Genomic DNA, 27,052 nt, shown 5'->3' on the forward strand with positions numbered 1-27,052 from the left:
GAATGGATGTTCCTAAGTAACTAAAGTATTTTGTATTATCCAGCATTCAAAAAGAGTGATCAGATATTTATGACTGAAATTCAAATTTATGACTGAAATTCAAATTTATGACTGAAATTCAAATTTATGACTGAAATTCAAATTTATGACTGAAATTCAAATTTAGCAACAGATACCAACACAGCACCAATTAATGGTGAAAGCTTGGTGGAAAGTGATAGATTATGTGGTTGTGTTTTAGGGATTATTGCATTTTACTTGTCTGCCTTTGTTAACAGGAGTTGTTTACCTCTTTGGAATGTATGAGTTGACCCTTTCTTTTCAAACTTCCTTTGCTCGCCTATCCCCATTGCAGTAAGGGGATTGCATGCATGCGTAAGTTATATACGGAAGAAAACGTGGATGTTTTCTACTCCATGGTGAATGCTTTGTACATGCTGCTTCATCTGTTCACTTGCAGGAATGAGAGAGTTGATTTATGTGCAAGTCTAGCACAAGAGGGCGGCATGATCTATTTTATCCCCGTCCAGCATTACACCAGCTTGTTAGATAACATAATGTATCTGTAATATTTTTTGGAGATCACATTTGAGGAGTGAATTTCCAACGTCTACGCTGAGCAGTAGTAAGGTGGTTCTGTTTGGTTATCTTCATTATCTTCAAATATAATATTTTTTCTTATTATTTTACACTGTAAGTGCTTCATCTTCATGTAACTTTTGAGTTCAGGAACTTTGTTGGCTTTGTAATTAGTGGCCAAAAGAGTTAGATAACCCTATAGAGTCAGTTGCTTTGGCCCGGTCAAGGAGACCTGCAGCCACTGTTCCTTTGATTTCTTTTCCAAGATGTTTGTAACATTTCAAAACAAATTTGATAGAAAGCTACGTTTAAGGGACAAGGACTTCAGCAGTAATGGTGGTTAAATTGGGAGTTCCCTTTTTTGAAATTAGTTTCTTATTGATAGTCTGGGAGATGCTAGTTTTGACAAGCTTTAGGATTTGATTCAAGATTACTTGCCTAGATTGTAAATAAATTGTTCTTTTTCTGGGATTTGATGGCAGAGATTTCTTTAGAGAAGGGATGCTAATATATGACTGCATCACTTCCAGTAATGGTAGTTTTTGTGAATATTGTGTCTAACTTTGAATTACGTTGAGTTTAGGAAACTGAAACCTGCTGCTGCTGTGCTGATAGATGCTGTAAGAATGAATGAATGATATGCATGAATTTGTTCAGATAAAATAGGACTCAGTTCCCCCTCCAGAGATTGGTCTAAAATTCAGATTGAACCAGAACTACTACACTACAGAAACGCATGTGAAAATCTTAACTCATTTTTCTTTTTTTAATTGTGCCTCTCAAAACTCTTGATTCTGATAATTTGTAGGAGGAGGAGAAATATTTTGGCGGACATTACAGCCATCTTAGAGATAGAAAGCACCCAATTGTGTGGCAGTTGTCCTCTACCTGCACAAATGATTTGTAGGAGCTGCAAATAAACATTGATCTCTTTGGGTGTTTACCCAAACATTGGGCTTTGACCAGGCTGTAAGAAAAATATTCTCGTCTTGGCAGCCAGAAATGACATGCCAAATTGATAGCTAATAGTAGCATATAAAAGCAGACTCTTAACTATTAAAATGGAGATAAAAATGTGAAAGAAAAGTGATGCTGTACTATAGAGTTTGTTTTTCTTTAAGGCATGAGGATTTTAATTATGGTGTTCATAAAGCAAGTGTTGAAACACCTATAATATGGCAGAAAGTTCCTTTACGGGATTAAAAGCATGTTCATCAATACACAAATGCCTCTCTGCATTTTATCTGACAGAAGCCTCAGATGGGCAACGTTGTCAAAGTATTTAAACCATATGTTTGCATCAAATATGATATTTCAGCAGTCTGAAAGTTACAGTGCTGATAATGAAGTTGTTTGAATTACAGCTCTATCAGTTGGATAGTGAAACTGCTCTAGCTAGTGTACATTTAATGTATGCTTGTTCACACAAGTGATTCTGCTGAACAAGTAGCATGTTTGAACAAGAAATACTGGTCTTAAACCCTGTGATTTACTGTAGGTGGTGTTTTGGCGTATCATACAGTTAACAAGGCAAAGCTTCGTGTTAAAATATTTCATTTGTAGTCTCATTCATCACCGATATAAATATTCAGCAGTGATGCCAGAAAATGTATTATATTCCTATTTGACTCAGCGACTCAGGTGCTTGCTTTTTTCTGAAACAAGATCTATGCTATCTTTTTGATGCAGTTTTCAGGTATTTTTCTTGTGGTCAAGATGAATTCTTAGGGGTTGTGAGAAAAGATACTAGCTCTTTTGGTAGCTTTCATGTTCCCTTAAACTCATAAAAAAAAAAAATGTTGTCCTTAGGTAGAGAAGGCTTTATTTTTGACTCTCTGTGCCAAGTTTGGAAACCTGTTTGCGTGTACAGAGGTTTGTTAGTTTATGTTGAAAAGAAGTCCCTATGGGACAGCCTTTTGTTGTAAAGTAGGAACACGCATTCTCTTTTCCATGTTTGTAATCACTTGCATTTGTTGTTATTAAGATGACAACACAATAGATTCCATCAATCACCGAGATCCTTAACAACCGCCGAACACGCTAAATGTTGTGTTTGGGTGTTTAATGTGGAACAGCTCGTCGCTGCAGTAGGTGTGGTAATTAAAACCTGTTGGGTTGCTACATGTGTTTAAAAAAATCTTTAATGTTTTTTTTTTTTTTTCATGTAACAATGGCTATATGTACTTTAAACCTTATCAGGGCGTGATTATTAAATGATGTTTTTGTGGGAGTTGCTCGTTTACTGCTAGTATTATCATAGCTTTTGTTAAGAGTTTAAATAGTCTTACACTTCCATGTATTTTATCGCTATTGTGATTTTGTCAGGAACCTTTATAAAATTGATTACTGTAGGAGTAGTCTTTAAAGTTAGTAAATAGTACTCTAGAATTTTGTTTACATTTATTATCTATTAGCATAACCCAATTCAACTCCATCCTTATTTTTCTGTGCAGTAATAATTGAATGAAAGTTGGCCATAAACTGATGAGACAAGCCCATTACATTTTCAGTTCACCAAGTCAGTGCTCACCCTATTTACACTTAATATGTGAGATAAAATTAAAAGGTTTACAAAAGCTGTTTGTAGGCGGGAACGGTGCATTATTTGATACGGGAGTAGTGTGAAGCTTGTACTGACAACCACTTCCAAGCGCAGTCTTCTGCTTTCCTGGCACAAGATTTCAAGTCCTTTCACAGAAATTCTCTATCTTCTTCACATTAAGACCCCCCTGGTAGGAAAATGGCCTGCTGTGAAACTCGTTTCTGACTCTATGCTGATCTGTCAAGATGCTGCAATTCCAGGCTTTTCTTTGCTAAAGCAACCACAAAGAGAGCTGCTCCTGCTCTGCCTCAACCAAATGCAAAGAAGGCAGAGAGGAGCTGACAAAGGTAAAGACACCTAATTAAAAGTATTGGTTTTATAAGACTGAACAAAAGTAATTCGGGAACATGGCAAGGGTAGCAGAAATGTTTAAAAAAAAAAAAAAAGTTATGTTTCAGTCTCACATAAATGACAGGAGATCTGTGACAAGTAGGAAGAAGATACTGATCTGAGACACTTGAAAACGGAGCTGGGACAGACAGCAATAATATCAATGAAGAACTGTGAGGAGCTTAAAAAAATGCCTAGTTATGTGATGCTGCTGCTGCAAGTGAGCTTTTGGAGCTTACCTGAAAGATGGAGTTTGTGTTTGCTAATGACTAAATATATACTTGTTTACTATTTTTCATCTGCTTAAAAATTGTGGGATGCTGCTATGATTGCTGTAAGTAGTGGGGGCTGGAAGCAGCACTTGGAGAGGGCCTTCTTTCTTGCTGTTTATGAATAGCAATTTTGTCTTGGAACAAAGTATAAGCATTTCCAAAAAAAAAAAAAAAATACTTTGGGGAAGAGCAGGGTAGTGATAACAAATAGCCAAGTGTTTAGAGCAGGTTATGTGGAATGTGGGAAGGAAGTCCCAGTCCCCTCACTGTCTGTCTTAATAAGGTCTTGAACACGTCGCTCACACATCCTAGGGGAAAGCCCTATGCATCAAGCTGTTGGCTTTTCTGGTCTCTTTCCCACGCTATAATCTTCCTTTGCCATCTCACGGATACACGGACACAGAGCACTGTGGTGCTTGCAGAAAAATCAGCCCATTTTGTGTTTTTTAACAGAGTGGCTGTAAATCGCAAGAAAACAGACTATTACAATGCAAACTCATTTCATCAGCTATATTCTTCTGTTTTATAATGCACAGACACCTCTCTCCCAGATGATCCTAGGTAATCTGCACTGCAGCATCTGTGTGCATGAATTAGTCTTTTTTCAGGTTGCCAGCATCTTGCAGATTATGCAACAAATGAAGATTAGTTTGTGCCTGTGGTGATCTTAGAGAGTGTTTGGAAACAAAACAAAACAAAAAGGCACTTCTTGATCCAAAATTAAAATTTTAATCTAGAAAAGAGTGATTCTTGTATCTGAATTTGCCTATCCAGAACAAAACCGAATGGTAGAATTGAACAATTAAGGGAGTGGGGCGGTCTCTGCATTTAGAGGTATTGAATCAAGGACTGCTTTAGCATGCTGTTCAGTTTAAAAATACAAACCTGATAGCCAGATTTAAGTACTAAGCTATTTGCAAAAAGTACAAGACAACATTTACTCCAACCTTAGCTTTCCCAGGTTTTCTTTTTGTCTGAATCATTTTGGACATATACTTTCTCAGTGGCATTTTTTGTATTCAGATGGATAAAAACACAGGACTTCCTTCAAATTTTGATTCCTGACATTATTTTATACAAAATAACATGGTGTTATATTTAGAGGAGGCAGCAATATGACGTCCTGTGTAGGTTGACAGCTATCAGTCCTAAGGTAGCTTTTACGTGTGTAAAAACGTAGTTATTAAAGCCATACAAGTACTTTAAGATAGTGTTAAGCATGTGAAGAAAACTTTTTGTTTTATTAGTTTCTGGACAGTAGTCCTAAAACCAGAATACTGTTGTGTAGTGGACATTTATTGCTTGTTTGTTTTCTTCCTCCAGAAGTAGGTGGCTTGAAACTGGAAAGTGGGTTCATGAAAGCCTGTTTTAATGTTCACTTAAATTCAACATAGCCATTGAATTCTGCTTGAACAGAATATTTAGTTGTGGTTGTCCATAAGAAGAGGCCGAGGAATGAGGACGTGTAACGTGTAGAGAATCTAAGGCTGTGTTTAGCCATTTTTTATCTAAATTCCAAGTAGAGGATTGTACTCACAGAGCTGCACGCAAAGCTGTTTCAGGAGAGAAAGGTATCGGTGTTCACTGATTTGCAACTGGGTGGTTCAGATTAGAAGTGTATTGTACACTAATGAGTTTTTTTTTTTTCTTATCGTGTTGACTTTTTGCTTCTGTGGAAGACTTGTGAATGACTACTGACCTGCTGTTCTGCTGTGCAGATGTTGCATTCCTCCATCCTTCCTCATTCACCATTTCAGAAAGAATATTGATGTCACTAATATGCCTCAAGCTTGAGCTTTTAGCATGGGCTACTTGTGCAACAAGTATGACATCCAGAAAATCAGAAGTCTAAATTAAACTGGTCACAAGTTCATCTTTTTTCTGTCTGCCAGCATGTTCCTTGTTAGTTTTTCACCTACTATACACTTGTCTTTATCCTCTGCTTTCTGTGCCTATGAATGCTACTTTTCCATCTCTCCCAATGCCTTTAATCTGTCTTCTGCATATATTTTTGCCCTCTTTCAAACACAAATCTGCACTAACCTATTAGTGTTTGAAGTCACTGGGCAGAATAATCTGATGGCATGTGGAAGAATAAGAAGGTGAAGATTTGGAATATGGACTTTATTGCTGGCAATTATAAGACAGCAGATGGAGAAGGGACTACATGGATAGATGGCCTAACTCTTCTCTTCCATAGTTTTCTTTTTATCAGATGTGATGAGATTTGTGAGTGGTAAGCCTACTTTTTTCTCAGTGAAGTTATTGTCTATTTAATACACAAATGATGCAATGTAGATTTTTGCTAATTCCTGTGTGGGCAAACGAAATTCTGCTTTGTGGTAAGCTTCCTTTCATAAGGAATACATATTCCTTTGTCCTTGCTTGTATTTACTTTTCAGCATAATTTCATGTTCATCAATTTGAGTATTCACTACCCAAAATAGATACATTGCTAAATCTTCGGACAAGGTTTCTACAACTCCTTGTTAAGATGTCATAGCTAATTTCTCATACAGAACTACTCTTCCACCGCCATCCTTTCTAGGGCATGCCTGTAGGTCAGTAAGTAATTAGATGCTGGGGGCATTTGCTCAATTTTGCTTTCTCTTTTTAATATGAACATTTAGAGCTATAAATAAACTTTACAGTACTTCATTTTTTCTTTCAGTGCGCTTACTTTATGCTTATAATCTGTCTACCCCATCCCTCCCCCCCCCCCCCCCCCCCCAAAATCCCAACAGCCAACCAAGAGTAAACAATTGGTGTTAGACTTCCAGAACATTTCTGGTATTACCTGATTTAAAAAAGGCGTAAGGAAAATAGGTGGTAGATACCTCTAGCTAGGTAATGTTCCTCTATTGCTGGAGGAAAAAAATACTTGAAACTCTCATAGGACAAAAGATATCTGCAAAAAACTCTGAAAATTATCAGAATTGTGTAATACAGATGATTTCAGTTTTAGAAGCATCATCTTTTTTCCTGTTTGAACTGAGAGCGTAGAAGGAACATTTTTTCTTAGTATTTTCTACAGAAAACTGCTAATACTGGACTTGTTTTAATATTAAGAAATCTTAGATAAGGAGCACTTTTAAAATAAAACCAAATTCAAGAGAAAAAAGTGCCTTGAGGTTTTTATGAAGCTGACAAGTTTTAATATTCGAAATATGTTAGTGACAATGATCTTTTTTTTTGTAGTTAAGCTACTAGTATGGTTTAGTATTGAATTCAAAGCCATTCATTAAATGCTGCTTATATTTAAAAACCAAAAAACCCCCAAAGAAACAAATAGAAAAACAATCCCAGCATATTTTTAAAAAATTGAGATAAGAAAAAATAAACTCTCCTCCACCTCAATTTAATAACCAGTGTTGCTAGCTACTACTAAGGGCTTAAGGAGTAGTGTTTAGAAGTGATTGTTCAGAAATAAGTGTTTCTCAGAGATTATGAGGACTTTTACAGATGATTTTGTTCACCTGCTGAGTATTTGAGAGTAGAAATGCCCAATCGGTCACTTTCCAGAAGTATTTGTTTGCTTTAAAACTTAGAAATATTCCTGTGGAAAAATAAGATTTCGTTAATTTTTCCCCATCTTAGCTGCACAATAAAGCCATACTAATGCTGTATGCATATGCCATATGTGTAACGCCATACTGAAGCCATACATACGTGCTTCTAGCAGAGAAACAAACGTTTTCTGAAATGCAAAATGCTGAGTTATTGAAATGATCCGAGATGTTTTCAACTTGAAATATAGTCCTGTGAGGATAGGTTAGTCTGTTTGCTCTCTGCTTTTGTTGTTTGTGCCTCTCATGAGCTGTAAGATGTTCAAATGCCTATTGACTGCTCTTTATTAATTGTAAAGTAGGCATGGAGATATTTTGAACAGAAATCTTATGTATTACTTTTTAAATTAAATGTGCAAAGGAGAATATTCAACTATTCCATGAGGAGATACCAGAATATTATACCAGCTAGCAACCCAGAGTGTTAGAATTTACAAACTTCTTTGGGCTGTGTCTGAATTACTGCAAAGTGAATGTGATAGCCTTCGGCAAGGAGGAAAAAGACTCAGAGGGTCTTCAAATGCCTTGGATTTGGTGTACAGAAATGAATTGTGCATGTGTTTCATCTCATCTTTAAAGGGTTGGAGGTTCTTTGTAATGGAGTTTGACCAGCAAAATACTTCATTCATCTAAGAGGAGGTGTGATGGATATAATGCTTACTCCTTGGACCAGATTTGCCTCTCTCTGTATGTCTGTTTCAGCTGTAATACCAAAAGTAATTCAGAAAGGAAAGAGAGCAAAGCAAATAAGGCAGTTATTTTAATTACTGAATTCTAGACTATCCTCAAAGACTCCGATACTTCGATCTAATTCAGTCTTCTGAGTTTCTGTTGATTCTTCCAAATGCTTCAGACTTACTTAGACAAAAGCCTCTTTCTTCACAATTGTCAAATTTCATTGAGTCTCAAGTCTTGGTGATAGAACTTAATTGTCAGCAAAATAAGTTTTGGTTTCTGTAAATTGTTTGATCCTCAATTGGTTTAGAAGTGACAATATACTTTCTTATACGGTGTTTAGATATTGTGTACATGTGGCATATGGAGCAAAGTTGGACCAACTAAAGAAATTATTTCAATTGTTTTCTGTCAGGAAAGCTTAGACAAAGAGCTTAGTCTCAGATCCTTTAAAGTTCAAGCATCTGCCACTAGGGGCAAAAATTATTTTCCTGTAGGCATTCATCTTTTATTATAGGCTTACTGTGATGCTTCACTTCATTGATAATCTAATTTAAACCTCAGAGATGAGTCATATATCCTCAATGGGATTCAAATCTAGTTTAAATTCTCTGATGTCAGAACCTTTCAGTTCTTCCAGGATCTCTTTTCTGAACATAATGATCCTTGGGGTGCCTGTGTCTGCTGAGGAAAGCATGTGACCCATGCAAGCAGTAGCACTTCAGTGAAATCATTTTACAACGTATCTGAAGTTTTGTTCCTAGTATTCATTTGAATTTCTGCTTTGGGAAAACTTATGATGGCTTAACTTCATTCATCCTTATTCTGCCAGGTGGTCCATCTAGACAGACTTCTGCAGGTGTATGGGTGGTACCCCACTGAAGTAAGAAGCCTTCTATAGGGTGGAGTAAGTCTGACCTTATAGATCATGTGCTGTACTAGTGACTTTTGTTTCATAAGTCCAGAATTTTCTATACTAATTGTGATACTGCAGTTTTCCAGAAAAATACTAGATTATGAAAGTGTACAAAACCTTCACATCAAGACACATTTCAGTCTTCCCTTCTCTGGGAAAAAAAAATCCCAATCATCCAGAAAGTCCTAAAAGGCTTTAGAATGATCCAAACACTTAAACTTCACAGTATCCTCTTCCTGAAAGCATGACCACTGTATAGCTGACCACTAAGAACTTTAGAAATGAAATGTTCATATTTAGAAGGTGAATTAAGGAGTTTAAAGAGTTCATCTCTGGAGTCGGTCAAGGACAAAACAGACATTCAGAAAATTAAGAGGTGCTGTAACTATGATTCAGCTCTGATGAAAAAGTTTATTGGATGTTTTTCATTGGCATTCTAAAATTAAGATACATTTTCAAATCTATCAAACCCAACATTTGTTCTGTAAATATTATAATTAAATATCTACAATACTAACTTGTTACTGATTAATATTCTGAAGTGGTGGTTGGATTATTGACCCTTCCTCTAGAATTTTTACTTTTGTTTCTTATATTTTAACAACATGCCCACAAATCAATCCAGGGGCAAGTTCCCCAATTGTGCTGTTACACACAGAAGCAAGAAAAAGCACAAGATTTTTTTGTCATTTAATTTCATTGTTGTATGTTTATTTTTCCATTTTAATCTTTCTTTATCAGAGTTTTTTTTAATGCTTTTAAATGCAGAATAATAGCAAAGCAGTTGTTTTATAACAGCCTTTTTAAACATGACTAGGACCAGACTATGATCAGTGATTATTTGCAAAATTTATAATCCTTATTCCAAAATACAATTTGCAGTTTCGTTCCATTAGAAGATTTTTTAGTGTTTTATACATTAGATTTAGACATCTGAAAATATGCATTTTTTTCATTGTCTTCATGTTGTTACTCCAGCTGTCCAGTTCCTTGCAATTGTGGAACTTCTTTTCATCCCAATGCCTCTGATATAGTTGAACAGATAAACTGATAATAAAACAGGACAATGCTGTGAAAATGGATGACAGAGACACAAAATGGGCAAATAAATAGTTGAAAAGTAAACTGTTAAGACCCAAGACAGACATGTTTGTTTTAAAGGAAGAAAGAAAACCTCTACCTGAAGTCTTAATCAACATAAGATCATGTGTAAATGAGATGAAGCTAAGCAGAGTATACCCGAAAGACTAACTTCAGGCACAACAGGCTATTGCCCCTGCAGTTCTATTATAGTTAGTGGAGAGACATGTGCTCCCAAAAGAGCAGCGCAAAGCAAGAGGTAACTAAGAAGCTCTGTTCTCTGAAGGCATCTCAATAGATCGTCTTGCCTCCTGTTGCTAAATATAACTTGGCGAGTAGTTTCTATCTATTAAATGAGTTACGGCTATGTAGTATATTCCAAATGCATTGTGCAATCTCAGTTTAAGTGACAATGGCATTGTGGCTTCCAGTGTTTTAAATTGGGAACTATTTCACTCTCTGATCTCTCCTTTGCTGTAAGAATTTCCCATGTTTTTCAATGCAAAACATGCTTTCCATTGCTTTTACGACTCGCGTATAGTATTGTAGTTCCACTGTTTGGATCCTTCTGTCTCTACAGTGCCGAAATGTTAATTCAGGCACTCTTCTCTTGTTAAGTGTTGCAGCCACCTTCTGTTCAGCCTTCCTGTCATCTGCTTTGTCCCACTTGTGTCAACCTAATAAGCTGCTGCTTAGGTTATTTTTCTGTTCTATTTCTTTGACCAGATGTTCCCTCTCCACTAGCTCAATATACTTCACTCTTCCACACTTCCTAGTCTGTGTCTTACCTTGTCAGGCTTAACACCTTGATTGTGCTTGCAATGACATTCTCTTTTGTTAAGTTTGTGTATTTGCGTCCTGGAATTTGTATCATTCCACTGTGAAGCAGAATAGAAGAAGTGGTGTTGAAGGAAGATTGGAGGCGAGAAAAGGGGAACAGATATGCAGTGAAGTAGGGCGAAGGAGAAGGTATGTGCAAGCAGCCAATGTGCACAGGGCAAAAATTCAGATCAATTCAGTACAAAGCTGTCTGAATATCTAAACATCTCAGATTTGCCAACTTCTGTGACTGTTACTACCAGTTAGTTTTTTGACAGTTCTGCCCTGCACTTCCTCTCCTGGGCCAGATGGAGAAGCCTCTTTCTTGATTTTATGGCCCCATTGTGTCCTGAAGGAGTCTCCCAGGAGTTGTAGAAGGGAGTGTGGCTTCATTTGAGCGTTAGCCCTCTTCCTATGCAAAGCTTTTACTTTTTCTCCTCCTGTTAGCTGGAGCTCTTGGCAGACTACTGTGTTTTTTCTGCCTCCCATCATCATTTTGCCTGCTTATCTCTCATGCTTACATCTTTGTAACTTCCTGCTCTCTGTGCAGTAAAGTTCATGCACAAGCTGGATCTTCTTCATCTTAAAATCATCTTTCAAGATACACCAGTATCATTGTAACCACAGTACAACTATAAACTGACAATAGTTTAACGTAAGGGTGGAGAAACCCATTAACTCTCCGACCTCTTTGTTTTCCCATGTTAGAAAGAGAGAAAAAAAAAAGAGATACATCTTGTCTTGCAACTTTATGTTCCAGCTTACTGCTACATCTTCCCTTTCCTCATTGTTCCTTTTACAGTCGATCGGGATGGTTTCTCTTAACTAACATGACAAAATCTTCAGGGCAGGGCATGCCGCTGGCTATGTGATTGTCCAGCATGCATCATCATGAGGCTTCGCCTCCCACTTTAGATATATTAATCCTCTTCTGGGTGTTTCTGTCATGCAAATAACCACTGATAGTGTTCTCGGGAGTCCATTGTTACAGACTGCACTTTTCTATTTTTGTGTATTTATTTAGGAGTTCATACTGCTGGACAGCTGTAAATCAGGGCTTCTCATTGAGGTCTTTCTTTCAATTGAACAAAGACAAAACAGATTGTAAATTATGTTCACTTTTGCTTGAATGAGTGTTCAGTGAAGTCAGTATATACTATTTTTTTCTCCTTGATGTGTGTGAAATTCGTTTATAGAAAAGTGAAGAAATGTTTCTGTTAACATATGATTTCTGTTTACCATTCTGAATTCATTTATTATATAAAAAGCTTGAAAAAATACAGGTCCATGTGAGATTTTTCCTCAATTTTGAGCAATTTATATGTAAGCATATGTATTTTAAATAATTTAACATACATGGGTAGAAGCCTCTAGCATTCAGCTGTCCAAAAATCTAGGAGGATGCAGTTAGGTTACACTTTTATGTGAACATTAAAAGTTCTTCATTTTTTGTGTATATACTACTGGTGTTTTAGTATAGTCATCTTTTGCAGCTACTTGTTCCTAGTTTGATTTTGTTTTTTGTTTTTGACATGAAGCTGTCTGATAGTTGCCCAGTAGAGGGGGCACAGTACAGGCATATACAATGCAATATAACTTTGCACAATGCTTAATGTTTAATTTATTAAAATTCTTTTCTTCTTTTAACATAATGAATCTAATCTGCAGTAGGGAAGAGGTCATATTTTGTGGGTTTTTTTCTCATTTGAATGTATGTCATACCCCATGTTTCCATTTCAGTGTTTGTTGTTAATTATAGTTTAGACTGTAAAGAAGTTTATACTGTAGTGATTTTTTTTTTCCCCCAAGTAGCTGATGGCCCAAAGAAATGCATTGTCAGACTCTATCTAGATTCCTTTGGACAGCATGGACAGCACTTCTTGCTTGAACAAAATGCTTGGGATATGGGTGCCATCAGCTTTTTTGAGACAAAAGATTTTTTGGTTGTTTCTCAGGTGAGATTTGCAAGTGGAATTTGCTTCCAATCACAGAACTGAAGAGCAGGTGAAGTCATCCCTTCTTATACCCTACAGCCTATTGCACAGGAAAGGATCCAGCCCATGCCCCAAATTAGGCTAAAAAAAAAAAGGGGGGGGGGAGGGGGGATGTGAATCCAACTGTAGCCTCTCCCATGCTGGTGCCGTAGCCTTCAGGCAAACACTCATTTGCCTTCTTCCAGTGCCATACTTATTTACTGATTCATACAAAGGGGAACAGTTTCAACAGAAGAAACTGTAAGAGGCCTACCGCAGAACTGCCTGTAGTAGAGCAATTACAGCACTCTCCCGAGAGGTAGGCGACTTAGATTCAGTGCTTGCTCTGTGACTGGAAAAAAATGACACATTCCAGCCTTCACCTCTCATATAAGTGTCCTGACCCCCAGGCTAGGCTATACCTTATAGAAAGGATGACAGGTTTCCCAGTATCTTTTTCCTTTGTGGTTTTGTGAATGGAACCTAAGTTGTGAATCTAGTTGTTTCCAAATTTTGTGTGGTTTTGCTCTAAGATGTGGTTTAAAATGTCCTAAGTTAAACCAAAATATTGCTTTAAAAAAAAAAAGTGTTATTTAACACACAACAGATTTTCAAAGCAAATGCTTTGATTATTTGCACAGCAAACTAAAATAAACACAATTCTAATTTTCTGGTAATTCTAGCAGAACTTCTCTTGAACTCAATAATAATGAGATTTCACGTGAAACAGGGAAAAAAGCCATTGAAAATTATTTGGTGTAATCTGTTGTGAGTTTTGGATAGTCAAAACTGTGTTGTTGTAGTGGCTCTTTTATGGTATGAGTTGCTGAAGAGGAAAAGTATCTCCGGAATCATTAAATGGATATTTAATGAATAAAATTTAGAGATGTTATCCTTGCCAAACAATGCACGTTTTCGAAAAGAAGAAAGAAGAAAAAGAAACTGAACCAAAGTAACATGGCAAATTTAGAAAATCATGGCAAAATTTAGAAAAATCATATGAAGACATGAAATGCCTTGCTATTTGAGCTGTCCAAAGACTTCATCCTCAAAATGGGTGGACTAGGTAGAGGCCAGAAGTCTTATCTGAGCTTTCAGACAGCTCAATCTGTATGAATTCTCTTCAAGAAAGAGAGAAAATAGATGGAGTACGTTAGAATCATTCTTCTCAATATGAGGCAGGGGATCTGATTATATATGACTGGTAAAATATGGGATAATACTTGTTTTCCTGACGATAACTATCACCCAGAGAGCAATTTCAAAACAAGATTTCAGAAGTAAAAACTTTATCTTCAGTGATGTTCTACTTGATTATTGTCATCTTAGACTGGAAGGATAATTTAGCCCTTCTAACACTTAACCCTTAAAAAAAAAAAAAAAAAGGAAAGAAAGGAAAACATTAAAAAAAAAGTAGCAAATTAAAATTCTCATTCAGGTAACTATCTTAGAAGATGGCACAGTTGGAGAATCAACAAATATGAGCAGATTTGCCTGAGCTTTGAGAGAGATTATCCTGATATTTTTGTGAAATATAAAATAGGATTCAAAGCTTATTCTGAATCCAGTCTTGGATAAAATAGCACAGCAAAACTGCTTTTTGTTGATGGAAAATCCTTACCAAAAAGATGACATGTTCTTCCTTCTTTTTGTTCTTCTTTCTTTTTGTTTTAATCTTTGTAATAGATGTATATCCTCAAAATCTGAAAGTAGCTCTAAAAGCTATTTTTCTTCTCTCATGTAAGAATTAGAGAAATAGAATAATCTTCAGATTTTTCCGTCTATCGTGGTTAGTTGTGTTTAGTTTAATTCATTGTAAAGACAGAAAAAAAAGAGGAAAAGAAAAAAGAAACAGGACATACTTTCAATCCAAATTGGATTTATAGAAGAAAGGAGAACTGGAGTATACAAATGTTCTTCCAGATGGGAATGTCTTTGTGGATCACTAGTTTAGCAAAGGTTAATTTCATAATCTTGCTAGCGAAAAGTCAGCATAGGTCTACATTTCATATATACTATTCCTGGTTTCTATTAGTGATGCTTTGCATTGTGTGGAAGAGTTAAAGCAGATAATTTTGATATCTGAAATAGAAAAGGAAGGTGATGTAAATCAACAATAAAAACTCTGTAGATAACGTAGAACGTGGCTTCTTTTAAAACGCCAGTCGATAAGTCGTGAGTGGTTGCCATTCATATTTTTCCTTCAAGAGGACAAATGAAGCCACTGTCATCTCTTGCTGTCTGCCATTATAAATAATTTACTTATTTTATTGGTTCAGTTGGACTATGAGCCTTGAAACTAATCTTATTGCTTATAATATGCAGCAAAAATTAAGTAGTGCTGTTCTTGGCAATACATTAGAGTTGGTGGTTTATTTTTAGTTTTCAGTGGACTTCACTAGTCTTAAATGTAGATTTTTATTAATTTAGCTTATGATAACTTAAAATAGCTCTAGTGTACAAAAATGAATTTAAAAAAAGAGCAAAAAGAACATCCATAGTTTTACTCATGGAGTTGCTGGGGGGGGGGGGATTGTTTTTGTTCTTTAGTATTTTTCTTCACTGAACTTCAGAGGTAAGAATTAGTATTACTCTTGGCAGGGGAAAAAAAGGCAATGTGTACTATGTTAGATGCATAGTGCCGTTATCTTTCTAAATACAAAGCAAAGATGTAGTTTCGTACTTAGACTAGGGTATAGAACTTTGATATTCAGCCAGCAGTTTGATGTTGTGAATGATACCTTTTTCACAATAAACTTAAAAAAAAAAAAATTGTGAATGTTAGTTATTGGCATAGGAGGCAATATTACAGCGATCAATAATTTGGAAGTTGCTAATCAATGTATTCTACCAGAAGTAATTTGCTTTTATAAAAGATACCATTTCATTACTGAGTATGATACAGCTACTAAGCTAAATTCTGTATTGAGAAGTCCAGTACTGCTGAAATTGTAGTTAAGATGGTTAATTGATAATGAAATTATTTAAAATATGAAAGGTAGTTGCAGTGAAGAAAGTCAGTATTTTTACTCTTCCCAAGAAAGCAATTTAAGATGGTGAGACAGCTGGGGGAATTTTGTGTGCTATGTTTTTTTTAGTGGGGAATTTCTTCATCGAATCTTACTTGGATTAGATAGTCTTTGGCTGGTGATAACTGATGTTAATACATGTGCTTTTCTGGCCACAGCCAGATGAAAAAGACACATGGTCTAGAAAAGGGGTAAGTGGGACTTGCATGGGGCACTGACCTTGTGTGGATTTTCTATGAGCAGGGTAATTCTGCTCGGTAGGTCATTAAAACAATGTGTAGTTCTAGTAAACTGGAAAGCTTTTGAAACAACTGTACAGTCAGAATCAGTATATTTGCACCAGGTAATGTAGACATCTCTATTGTCAGTAGAAGCATACAGTTTGTGTGTGTGTGTATGTATATATGTATATAGTGTATACATAGTGCATATATATTCTAGTAGGATGGTAAACGAATACAAACAAATTCAATTATAAAGCCTATTTTTCATTTTCATTCTTATCATTGTTACCATCTTTTTCTTTAAATCCTACACTTAAAAATAAGATCAAGCACTAACAGTTTACACATTTGCTTACAGCGTCCTAACTCTGTTTTCCTTTTTGACAGCTTAGTGTAAGAAGTCCTTTTCAAGTAGTAAATTAATTTGGATAGAAAGCATCCCACCTGAATTTATTACATGCTGGTAGTTTAGATAAATGGATATTATGATCTCAGCATATTTTGGCCCAGCACTACTGGGCCATTTTGCAAATGTCTAAGAAAGTGATAATATTCCTGTCAGTTTCAGGCTGCTGAAGAAAAAATGAGGTAGAATTTCGTATTTATATTTATAGGATGCCTGTAGGGAAGACAGTAATGCTGTATATGGCAGTTTATGTGGACATGTGGTGCTAAACATGCATTAAAAAACAGATAGCAGACCTATTGACATTTCTTTGTAGAAATATGGAGGAAAAGCCAGAGTAGATCAGTAATTGACAGCTATGCAGGAGATGCATTTCCAGATTTCTTTCGGAAGAAATATTTCACAAGCTTACAATTCCTTTAAAAGTCAGTAATCCATCTTTAATTATTTTGTTGATTTCATAGTTGTATTTCACAAGGTTGATGTAATGTCTGCTTCCTGCCAGCATTTGATATGGACAATCCACTTTTGTCACTGCTTTGATAAAAATGAAAGCCTGCTTCTAGCTACAGGTTTTTGTTGTTGTTGTTGTTGTTGTTTTTTTTTTTTTTGGTGTATGTGTGTAAAGTGAGCATGAGTGAAGACCTATTAGTCTTTGAGTGCCACAGCTTAACAGCAGGATTCGTGAGGAGCTATGGGTTTATGCCACTGACAGAATGGAAGACCTATTTAATGTAGTTAAATTGATATATGTTTAAACATATCCAGTTCTATGCAGTCACCTCTTTTGTTCCTATCTTTATGTATTATTTTATTACCATGTGTTTAGTTATGAAGATTATTTGACTACCGTGTACATTTAAAATGAATTTGGTTTTATAATTTGTAATCTGGACTGTTAAAGCGCCTTATTTCTGTCTTTAGGGAAAGTTACTGCCTTTCCATATAGCTTGTGTTGTCAAAAGCTTATACGTGCTACGTTGTAATGCATCTTTCCAGGGTGGAAAACAGTGGCAATACACTGATGTCACCATGCTTGCACCTGCCCTCTGCATCCCTTTTTCAAATGGTACTCTGAAAAGTATTGTCAGCAGAGTATGATCCGCAGGGGGGATTTTCTCCTTCTCCTTGAGTAAAGTAGGTGGGCGTGAAGTGCATGCTGTCAGCTCCGACATCAATCCCTCTAAATTAAAGTTGTCTTGAATCAGAAGAGTATTTCTGTGGCGTGACTGACTTCGAGCAAATGTGCAATCCTAGTTAAAATTACTTGCATTTACTTATTCATATCTGATTAAGTACCTTATTTTTTTAATCCTTTCCTAACAGTACAAGTTCCTTACAGGCAGCTTTCTATATGCTTGGAGTGAGGAGTGGAAAATTGTTAAATTTATTACTTGTTCTCCATCAAGACTGGGCAATAGGGGAATGCTCCTTCCTTCCCTGTTGTGGGATAGATGGAGAAATTTTGAAATTTCTATTTCCCCCCTGGTAAATGCAGTATACTTGCACATGAAAATGGATATTCAGGCCTGTTCCCATGAAGCTGTTTAGATTACCAACCAAAACAATATTTATTAGTAAAATGTATATTGAATATGTGTGGTACATTTAAAATTCCCTGGAATGAGCATTAAGCCGATATCTGAGGAAAAGGAGTTTTAAGAGTACGCACCTGTGTGTGCATGCATGCTCCCCCCATACACACCCACACTCCCTAGTGGCAAAAACTTTCTATCCCTAGAGAGTCTTTCTCTACAACTTTCTTCCTTTAGAAAGAATTGAGTCAGTGGACCAGCGACGTAGCAACAAAGTATTTCTGCAATGTATGATGAAGCAAGTGGGTATAAGGCTTTGTAAACTCTTTGTAAAGCATTAAGATCAGTCCATCCACTTTGTTCTGTTGCAGAGAAGTATTCCAGTGAATACACTGGCTACATATCTCCCTTATGAGAGGGAGATATGAACCTCTTAGCAAGAAGATATTTTTCCAAGCTTAATTATTTCAGGTGTTATTTTCCTGAAGTAGTTAAGCAAAGTAAACTAGAAACAGCAAATATATTTAAAAATAATGTTCCACTGCTCTATAGCGTCCTTGATATTTGGAATTTAGGTTGCACAATATTGAATGGTATTGATGGCATTTGGCTGTTCCTGTGGACAATCCTAGTTTCTTGTTTAAAAAAAATTCTTTTTTCTGGTGTTTACATCATAAATGTTGATTCAGTTTGGATTATATTTCTTTCATCATGAGGTATGTATAAACATTTTAAATAGGTGTGGTACACTGTCAAGTATTTTCATTATTTGGATGATAGGTTTGAACATCTATTTCTAAGTATCGGTAGGCACCTGCAGAAGCAAAGTGGGCATGCAGCACCTGAACACATTCTGATTCATGCAATTAAAGCAGTTTACAGAGTTAGTAAGAAAAGAATATCACATACTGAGGTTTGATGTCTTTTTCATGCAGAACAAAAGAGCTTTGATTCTTTCATTTCAAGTTTAGCCTAACTATTGTATAGTGAAGGAGGTTTAATGAATCATTGTTTAACTTTGATACTGCCAAGTATTTGACCATTAAATAGTCTCGAGTGTGTACATAGCACTTTGGTGACAGACCCTTATTTAACTGTGATTAATTGGCATTGAATAGTTATTTAATTACTTTGAAAGAAATCTAACAACAGTGTATGTTCTGATTAAATTATTTGATGTAAAAACAAACATGGAATTGTTGAAGAGAACATGTTCCCTACTACAGCCTGCTACTGATGCTGCACAGTACATGAGAACTGGAGAAGGACTGAAGCAGCAGATACCATCTGCAAATGCAGACACTGTAATAACATCGGCATACTTAATTCTTAATTTCTTATAAGACTCTTTGTTAGGGTTTTCATGAAATTTCACTCGCCCTCTATGTTTTAGATTTAGTATTTTCCTCTTGCTTTCGAAGCCCAGACTGAAACTTGCTGGGATAAGTAAAGGATGCAAGCAATAAAGGAGCTTGAAAATTTTATGAATTGAAAACTGGGCCAGATCTAAGAATTTTCACCTCTTGGCACATACCTTAGCAGAGATGCTTGCTGCTCATTTAAGGAATTTGGGTTTTTGGAAGTATTGAGTACTGCATGTAGATAATGTAGACAATCTATAAGTTTTAGAGAGAAAAATAATGTATATGTATTTTTTTGGTGTGAGTTAGTGCAGGTCCTGCCCTGCTTGAATAGCAGGTGCAACAGTTCTTTTAATCTGAAGAATGGGCCCCAAAAAGTTAGATTTGCAAATTCTGGTAGAAACTGTAGTCACAATGGCAAACATTTTGAATCACAACTCAAAATGACTACTTTAACTTTCACATCTGGAATTTTTTCTTTTGTGTGGTTAATAATGCATAACCAAGCCACTGGTTTACTGTGCTTCCAGTAAGTGGAAACAGTTCTGTTTCTTCATACCTTGCGAAATAGACCTCATTTACTGTAGGCAGCCTTGAAAATTTAGCAATCATATGCAATATCATAATGGCTATGGGGCATTTTCCGATAGTTCCAAAGTATAGCGCTTTAGTTTGGAGGTGTTTTGCTCCCTCTGGTTGGTGTATGGTGATAGAACCTGCTTGCTTTGATGGGTTATCATAGCTTTTTTTGCTTTGAATATGCTGGATAAAGTGCCTTTCAGTTGTATTTGTGTGAACAGGATCTGAAATAAATCTCCAGGCTTGGGTCTTCTCTTACGCAGTCAGTGGAATAATATCATTGAAAATCAGCATCAACAAAAGCAGGATCAAGACTTGTGGCTTTGTTGCTTGCTTTTAGGACTAGAAAAGCAGTAACAGTCACTAGAATAACCGAGTAGCCTTATGAGAGGGAGATATGAACCTCTTAGCAAGAAGCAAGATATTTTTCCAAGCTTAATTATTTCAGGTGTTATTTTCCTGAAGTAGTTATGCAAAGCCTAAAGAGGCTATAATCAAGTTTTTTCAGTAACTTGAAAATTCCAAAACAATGGAATTCTGCTAACAGAGACTTTTGCCTGAATATTTGGGAAGTAGCTGGTTCATCTCCGCCTTGTTTACATCTCTTTAATTATATCAGGTGGCCTCTAAAAGGTCCCACTGTTTTCAAGTTTTGTTGTCTTTGTGTGCCATTTCTTTTGCTCACTTGTATTTTAGTCCATATCATTTTATGGAACTAGTGTATTTATGTTTGAATGAGGATTAGGCAGATTAAAAGATGTTTTCATGTTTTATTGATAATGTCAGATTAATTTCCACTTTCCTAGTGGCAGCTCACAGCTCTGTCAGAAAGCAGTCCGTAGAAGCACTGTTATACTTAACAATTTCTTAAGGCAATTGCCAAAAATACAGTTTTGGTATTTAATTAACAGCTTGATTACCCATGGGAGCTTGAGTAATTGGTTGTTTGTGAATATATGGAAGAGAGATTAAGAGCAAAGGAATACTGAAGCTGGTTGAAGTGAGCTAGGTTTTCATTTGTGTCTATATTGCTGAAAACTTCAGCCAAAAGAGATGTTACTGTGAAGGAGACTGTTCTGACACAATTGCTCTTGGCATTCAAGATGAATGCAAGTATTATGTAGTTCTCATTTATATCTGTGTTGGCTCTTTCAGTGATAATAAGCCAAGACAGATCTGTATCATGCTTGCTACCTAAACTCTCACTGTTGCAACACTGAAACTTTTTCAGGAAATGATTGGAGATAGTCACAGCCTCCAAACAAATTATTTAAAAAAAAAAAAAACCAAAACACCCAACCCCCAAATCAGTAAAATTTCTCCTTGAACAGCTTTACCTGGTGATTCTTCAATAGAAATCTACGGGGGGGTAGGGGTGTGAACTGAACTCCAAGATACTGTTGGGACTGAAACTGTAAAAGAGTTAAATTGTTTTTGAGAGTTAGCATTTTGCAATGGTTTCTCTCGTGTAGCCCTTAAGGCCTTGTCCTTACCATACAAAATGAGAATAAGCATAATGCTTTTCCAGGAACAAGTTTGGATGTGCTCTTCCACTTGTGGAATCATGGAATCATTGCTTGATTCCTGGCAGTGCTAGTATTGACCTGAATTGTGCTATTGGTGTGGAAAACAACCAATCTGAATGACCTCGCTTTGTTGATGGGGTGCTGTGTTGGATGGCCTTTAAGGAATAGCTGCTTCTGTCTGTCTGTCTGCTGTAACTATTACAAATAAAACCCATTTTGGCTTAAAAGGCAGAGGAAGATTTTGAGACTGAATTAAGCTGAGGATTCCTGCTACAGGAATAATCCTCTGCCCTCGTGTAAAGCTTGTCATCAGTGGTTCTCACAGCATTGCACAAAGGAGCTCACCACTGTTACCTCCCCTCTCTGTGCCCTTCGCTCCATAACATAACATGAGGTCTCTCTAGAGACAAGTGGCAAAGATGGGAATACAATGCTCATATCCTGAGTCCAATTCTTTATACTATGTTGTTTCCCTAATCTGCTCCTGCTAGACAGGCCACTAAGGAAAGTCCTGTCAGAAGTAAGTATTTAACCTTTTGGAATGATTTTTTTGTTTTGCCAATGAAGCCTTCATGGTTCATTCGAAAATATCCTGGAATATAATCTTAAGAGATGTTAGAAGTCGAAGTAGTCAAACTTAAGTCTAAGCACATATACTGTATATGCTAGAAAACTCTTCCAAGGTCAATCTCCATGTAAGGGAATCACAGGAAGAAGAAACCTTAAAAAATTTCCTTGGAGTTCCTTCTGATTTATCTATTCCAACATGAAATAAATGAAAGGATACATCCCCAGCTGATGCTTCCAGTAGAAACAGATGAAAGTTTTTTTGCTGAATCTTGTGTTGCTGTACACCCTTCCTCTTTGTCTTCAACGCCTAAAAGTAGGATGGATCCTACTGTTACCTGCCTAAGTAACTGCTTTTGGTGCAAGAGTACTGTGGAACAAGCTGTTCAGCACCAGAATCTCTATTTTTGGAGCCATGTCCCATGACAAAGAGGGGATGATATGTCTTGCATATTGCTTGGCCAGGAACAAAAGTTTCCTTTAAAAAAAATCAGTATTATGCAACGAGACTCATAATTCCAAGACAATCATGAACAGAAAAATAAAATGATGGTTGCTACAAAAGTTATTGTAGTTAATGCTCTTATCTCTGAATTTAGTCTCCAGCACAATCTGTGGAAACTTAAAAGCTAACTTCTTTCAGTTTAATGAGCTCTTAGGAGGAAAAAAAAGAAGTCTTTTGTTGCCAGTGCAGTGAATGTGTTTGTACCAGTTAGAAGTAATAATTGAATCAAGATATATGGAGATAAAAAAGCAATGTGAATGCACGTGTGGGCATACACACCTTATAAAAGGCCAGATTCTCATCCTTAGCTTAGAGTTTCTTTCCTGCAGAGTAGAGGTATCAATTAATAGAGAAAGACAGTAATCCACTTATGGGTGGCAGAGTTCTGACTTTAATTATTAAAGAACTCTTGCTATAACTGATTTTTCTCACTCAACTAGAACTTGAGAAAATAGAGAAGCATAAATGCTTCAGTGATAGCAGATTAAAAATTGTGTTATTGGTTTTAATAAAGATCAGCATTGTCAAGGTTCTGAATAGATATAAATATAAGGTTGCATGAACACAAATCTGCCTCAAATTTGATTTGTCTGCAATTTGAATTCTTATATAATGGAGGGGTGAAATTTAGAAATAGTCAACTATGGTCTATCTAGGACATGCATGCATTAGTGAGGGTCTTGGAATCTGCTCAGATAGGAGCAGATTCTGGCTAATGTTGCTTGATGAAACTTGTATTAAGGTGTCGGAATTGTAAACCTTTACCTCTACACATTGAGCATGTAAAGCTTGTGTGTTTCACCTGTTAAACTGTGTTGAACAACTAGCTTAAACTGATAGGAAAAGTTTAAAATCAGCTTTTAAGTAAATGTTTTATATCTGGGTGAAATGTGTTTGTTAAAAAGTTTTTTTATTCTTTTATAGCAAAATATATTCCACTGGTTGTTTAAAAAAAAAAAAAAAAATCTCCCTTAGTAGTGATTTCAGAAGGTGTCTTTTTATCTTTAGATTCCAGGTGTTTCCTTGTAACTGTTACTAAACTGGTAAAACATTATGTGTTTAAGATACTGTGATCTTTTGAGGAGTTTTATTTAGATTTTTTTTCCCCTTTTTCTTCTCCAACCCTGTTTCTGTAGGAAGAATCTTAAATCGTTTCTCCAAAGATATTGGCCATCTGGATGACTTGCTTCCATTGACGTTTTTGGACTTTGTGCAGGTAATTCAGTTGCTACCGTCGAATAATTCTATGCTGCATTCTGAATTTAGATTCCTGTACGCTTAGGTGAAAATCAGCTATTCGTCACAGATGTAGTTGAGTTTAATGAAAGTCCTTGTTTGTGAAAGAAAGGTGCGGTTGAAATTTAATGTGTCAGTAAAAAGCTAACATGAGTAATAACTGGCAGGTAGGAGTGGCTATACACAACTTACTATTATGTCAAGATTTCAGTTCATAGTAGCTACATGCTTGGTAAATTGCTCCTGATTTGCCTCCAAGCAATCTGGCAAGCTTATTGCTGTTATAAGAAATATGTCCATAGTAAAGAAACAATCAACTCACATGAAAAGATAGCACAGATTAACCTAATTATGTGTGTACTTCCACAAAGAATCAAATACTTACCACACCAGTTTGGATTAAAATAGGTGTGGCTATTTACAAAGAAAAGATTAGTAGTAATAGGGTGAATATAATAGCCTTAATAGGAACAAGTGAAATAAGTTGCTGCAGACAAAAAAGGTGGACAAAGCACAGATTTTAATGATGAAGAAAGGATAAAGGATTATACATGACATCATGGTGATTTTTCTGTTGGAGCTGTTATTATTCCTCCGTATAAAATACTACAGAAAGCCAGAAGTTACAAAAAACATGATCATACTGCATCAAAACACATGGATCATGGAATACATAGAGTAGCAGAGGATAGAGATAGAAACGACTTAGTGGTTCATATGGATCCACTTGGTGGATCAGGCCTGTCATGCTCAGGTCAGAAATGTTTCTTAAAGTACTACTGCTAACTTCCTTTAGTTTTTGAGAGATAGCTTGATCTAATTTTGACTACTTTAAAATTAAACCAAAACCCTTTTCAGTTTCTTAAGAACTGTTTAATCACACTGTTATTGCTGAACTCTTGGAAAAAGAAAAAAGTGATTCCAATAAGTTAGTAAAAACATTTAAGAGTACATCTTTTTTCCTAGGTTAGCGGAGATCTTAAAGTTGAGGTGTATGTTTGTTTATGAAAGCTTTACAATGCCACATGTCATTTTGGCAAAGAGAGGAAGGTGATGTATTTTATTTGACAATTAAAAACAAGTGTTTTTTGTGAGTTGCTTATAGTGAGTATTAAGATTTTGAATTCACATTTTTTAGGCTCTTCCCTGATAATTAACCACCATTCTGCAATATGTTACCCATTTTTCTGTTGTTTATACAGATTACAAACTTTCTGTGGTCTCACTGACTATCCTTCATTGGACAGACTATCTTACTTATTTCAGCTCTCTTGAGTGCCTTTCTTTTTGGCTGGAAGCTCAGGCAATCCTTATTCTCTTCTCTTAGCATAGGAGTTGCATCCACAAAGACAAAACCATCTCTTCTGTGTAGTGTCCTTGGCCATTAGAGCAAGCAATGCAGAGAGGCTCTTGTTTGCACAGGTTTGTCCCCTTTACAGCAGACTGGGCTATATATGTTCACACTAGATAGCACTCTTGGCCAGAGCATCTTCTGGGCCCTGTGGTCATGAGATAAAATGATTAGCTCTTTTTCTTAGGTTTGTGTATTTATTATAATGTGAGGGTTGTTTTGCAGCCTACTTGCATGGTGTGTTTATAGCAAGAAACTGAGCGGGTGTTTTGCATGCCCTGGCATGTGGTTTAAAGGCATGTGGGGTTGTCTGAGGATGCAAAACTTGCTGGGAAAATGTTGGAGAACTCCCTGTAAGCAGAGGGAGCCAAAATTGGTGTGGTCTTGTCCATGCTTCCTTTTGGGAGCAGACCCTGAAGCAAACTATCTTGAGAACTACATTCTAGTTTCTTCTGAGGGAGCCAACTGTTTTGCTCCAAAGAGAACCAAGGGAGGAGCTAGCCTGTATGCATGGCACACGAGCAGAGGACCGAACCATGTAGCAGTGAACTGGAGAGATAAGTTGTACGACTAGTATATACATACCCTGAGCAATATGTTCTTACCAAAGCTTAACTGATCTGGGATGAAAGAATGAAAGCTGTTACTGTAAATGTGATTGTATTCTTCTTTCATGCTTGTATTGTGAAAAGCACTCTTTTTAAACATTTCCCTTCATGTTGATTACTTTGCTCATTTCCATACGCTGTTGCATAAATTGTCACACATTCTGAAGTTTGTGTTTTAAGCGAAAGGTTTGTTTTTCCAAAAATATAGAGAAGACATTGTATGTCCAGTACACTATTAAAATGATACTTTATTTCAAAGCTTGCCTGTTCCATTTGGTATCAGAAGAGAAAACTTAGGATCTTACTATTGTTTAATAACAAGCTGCTATCCATAAGACAAAAGCACTTCCCTGTTGGCAAGTTTTCTAAAACTTACTATTCTTGATTAGCAAGTTTGTTGATTAGTTGATGCCTTTTGAAATTCAATAGCAAAGATATATTATTTATTTCTGAAGAAGCACAGATTCGTACAAAGGATAACTGTTATCAGTTATGATAAAGATCTTTTGTCGCTTGTTTTGTTTGCAGGTGTCTTTTATAAGACTTCCTATAATCCCTTCAGGAAGAAATATTTTCTCCTTTCTAAAAACAGTATTAACTAAATATAAAAGCTCTGATCCCAACTATTGTTGTTGATTCTTTGAAAGACATTTCCCAACATTCATTGTTTAAATGGTTGTCAGGAGGAATCAAGTGAAACTTAATAAACAATGCAGTAACTGGTTCATCTTACTTTGTGTGTGGAAGCTTTTCTTGAGCGGATTTGCATTGAAGAAGTGGTCCTTTTTCTGAGTTATTGTTAGGATCATTGTGAAGCATTCCAGCCTTTTACTATATTAGTAAGTGAGTGTATCATTTCTGCACAAAAAACCACAATGTGATTGGTCACTCAAAAACAACAGCATGAGCCTATTTAAATACCTATAAATAAATAATTAAAATCTGCTAGTTTCAAGAATTTCGTAGTTGTGCAGAGTACAGATTTTAGGGTAATGCTAAAAATTCATGATATGCTTTTAGAGTCCCTAATAAGATTTATACACTGTACTACAATCATAATGAGCATGATTAGTCTAGACAGCTCTACTGGATGAAAATTAATTTCTTAAACTAAAAGGATTGCATTTATTAGATCTTCCATTGGGTAAATGAAGAAGAAATAATCATTTGTATTCAAGACAGTGGATGCTTAATTTGCACTTAGTTGTTAAAGCAAAAATGAGGGCAAGTACAAAAATGCCTCATGGACTTTGTGTGTTCTTCCTAAAACATGGCTAGATTTTGCGGAACTATTGGTCAGAAAGAGCTCCCAA

The 27,052-nt window shown here is 36.1% G+C and overlaps 1 protein-coding gene across 3 annotated transcripts in view; it reads left to right on the plus strand.

The window, feature by feature from the left end:
• Nucleotides 1-27,052, plus strand: part of ABCC4 (ATP binding cassette subfamily C member 4 (PEL blood group)) — a 154,894-nt gene that overhangs the window by 61,663 nt on the left and 66,179 nt on the right. For all 3 annotated transcript variants that reach the window (XM_026119446.2, XM_026119447.2, XM_064504656.1), the window contains exon 20: nucleotides 23,681-23,760. In XM_026119446.2, the coding sequence (XP_025975231.1) occupies nucleotides 23,681-23,760 (80 nt within the window). The remainder of the gene's footprint in view (nucleotides 1-23,680; nucleotides 23,761-27,052) is intronic.

Source organism: Dromaius novaehollandiae, chromosome 1 (assembly GCF_036370855.1).
Source record: "Dromaius novaehollandiae isolate bDroNov1 chromosome 1, bDroNov1.hap1, whole genome shotgun sequence".
Classification (NCBI taxonomy): Eukaryota; Metazoa; Chordata; class Aves; order Casuariiformes; family Dromaiidae; genus Dromaius; species Dromaius novaehollandiae.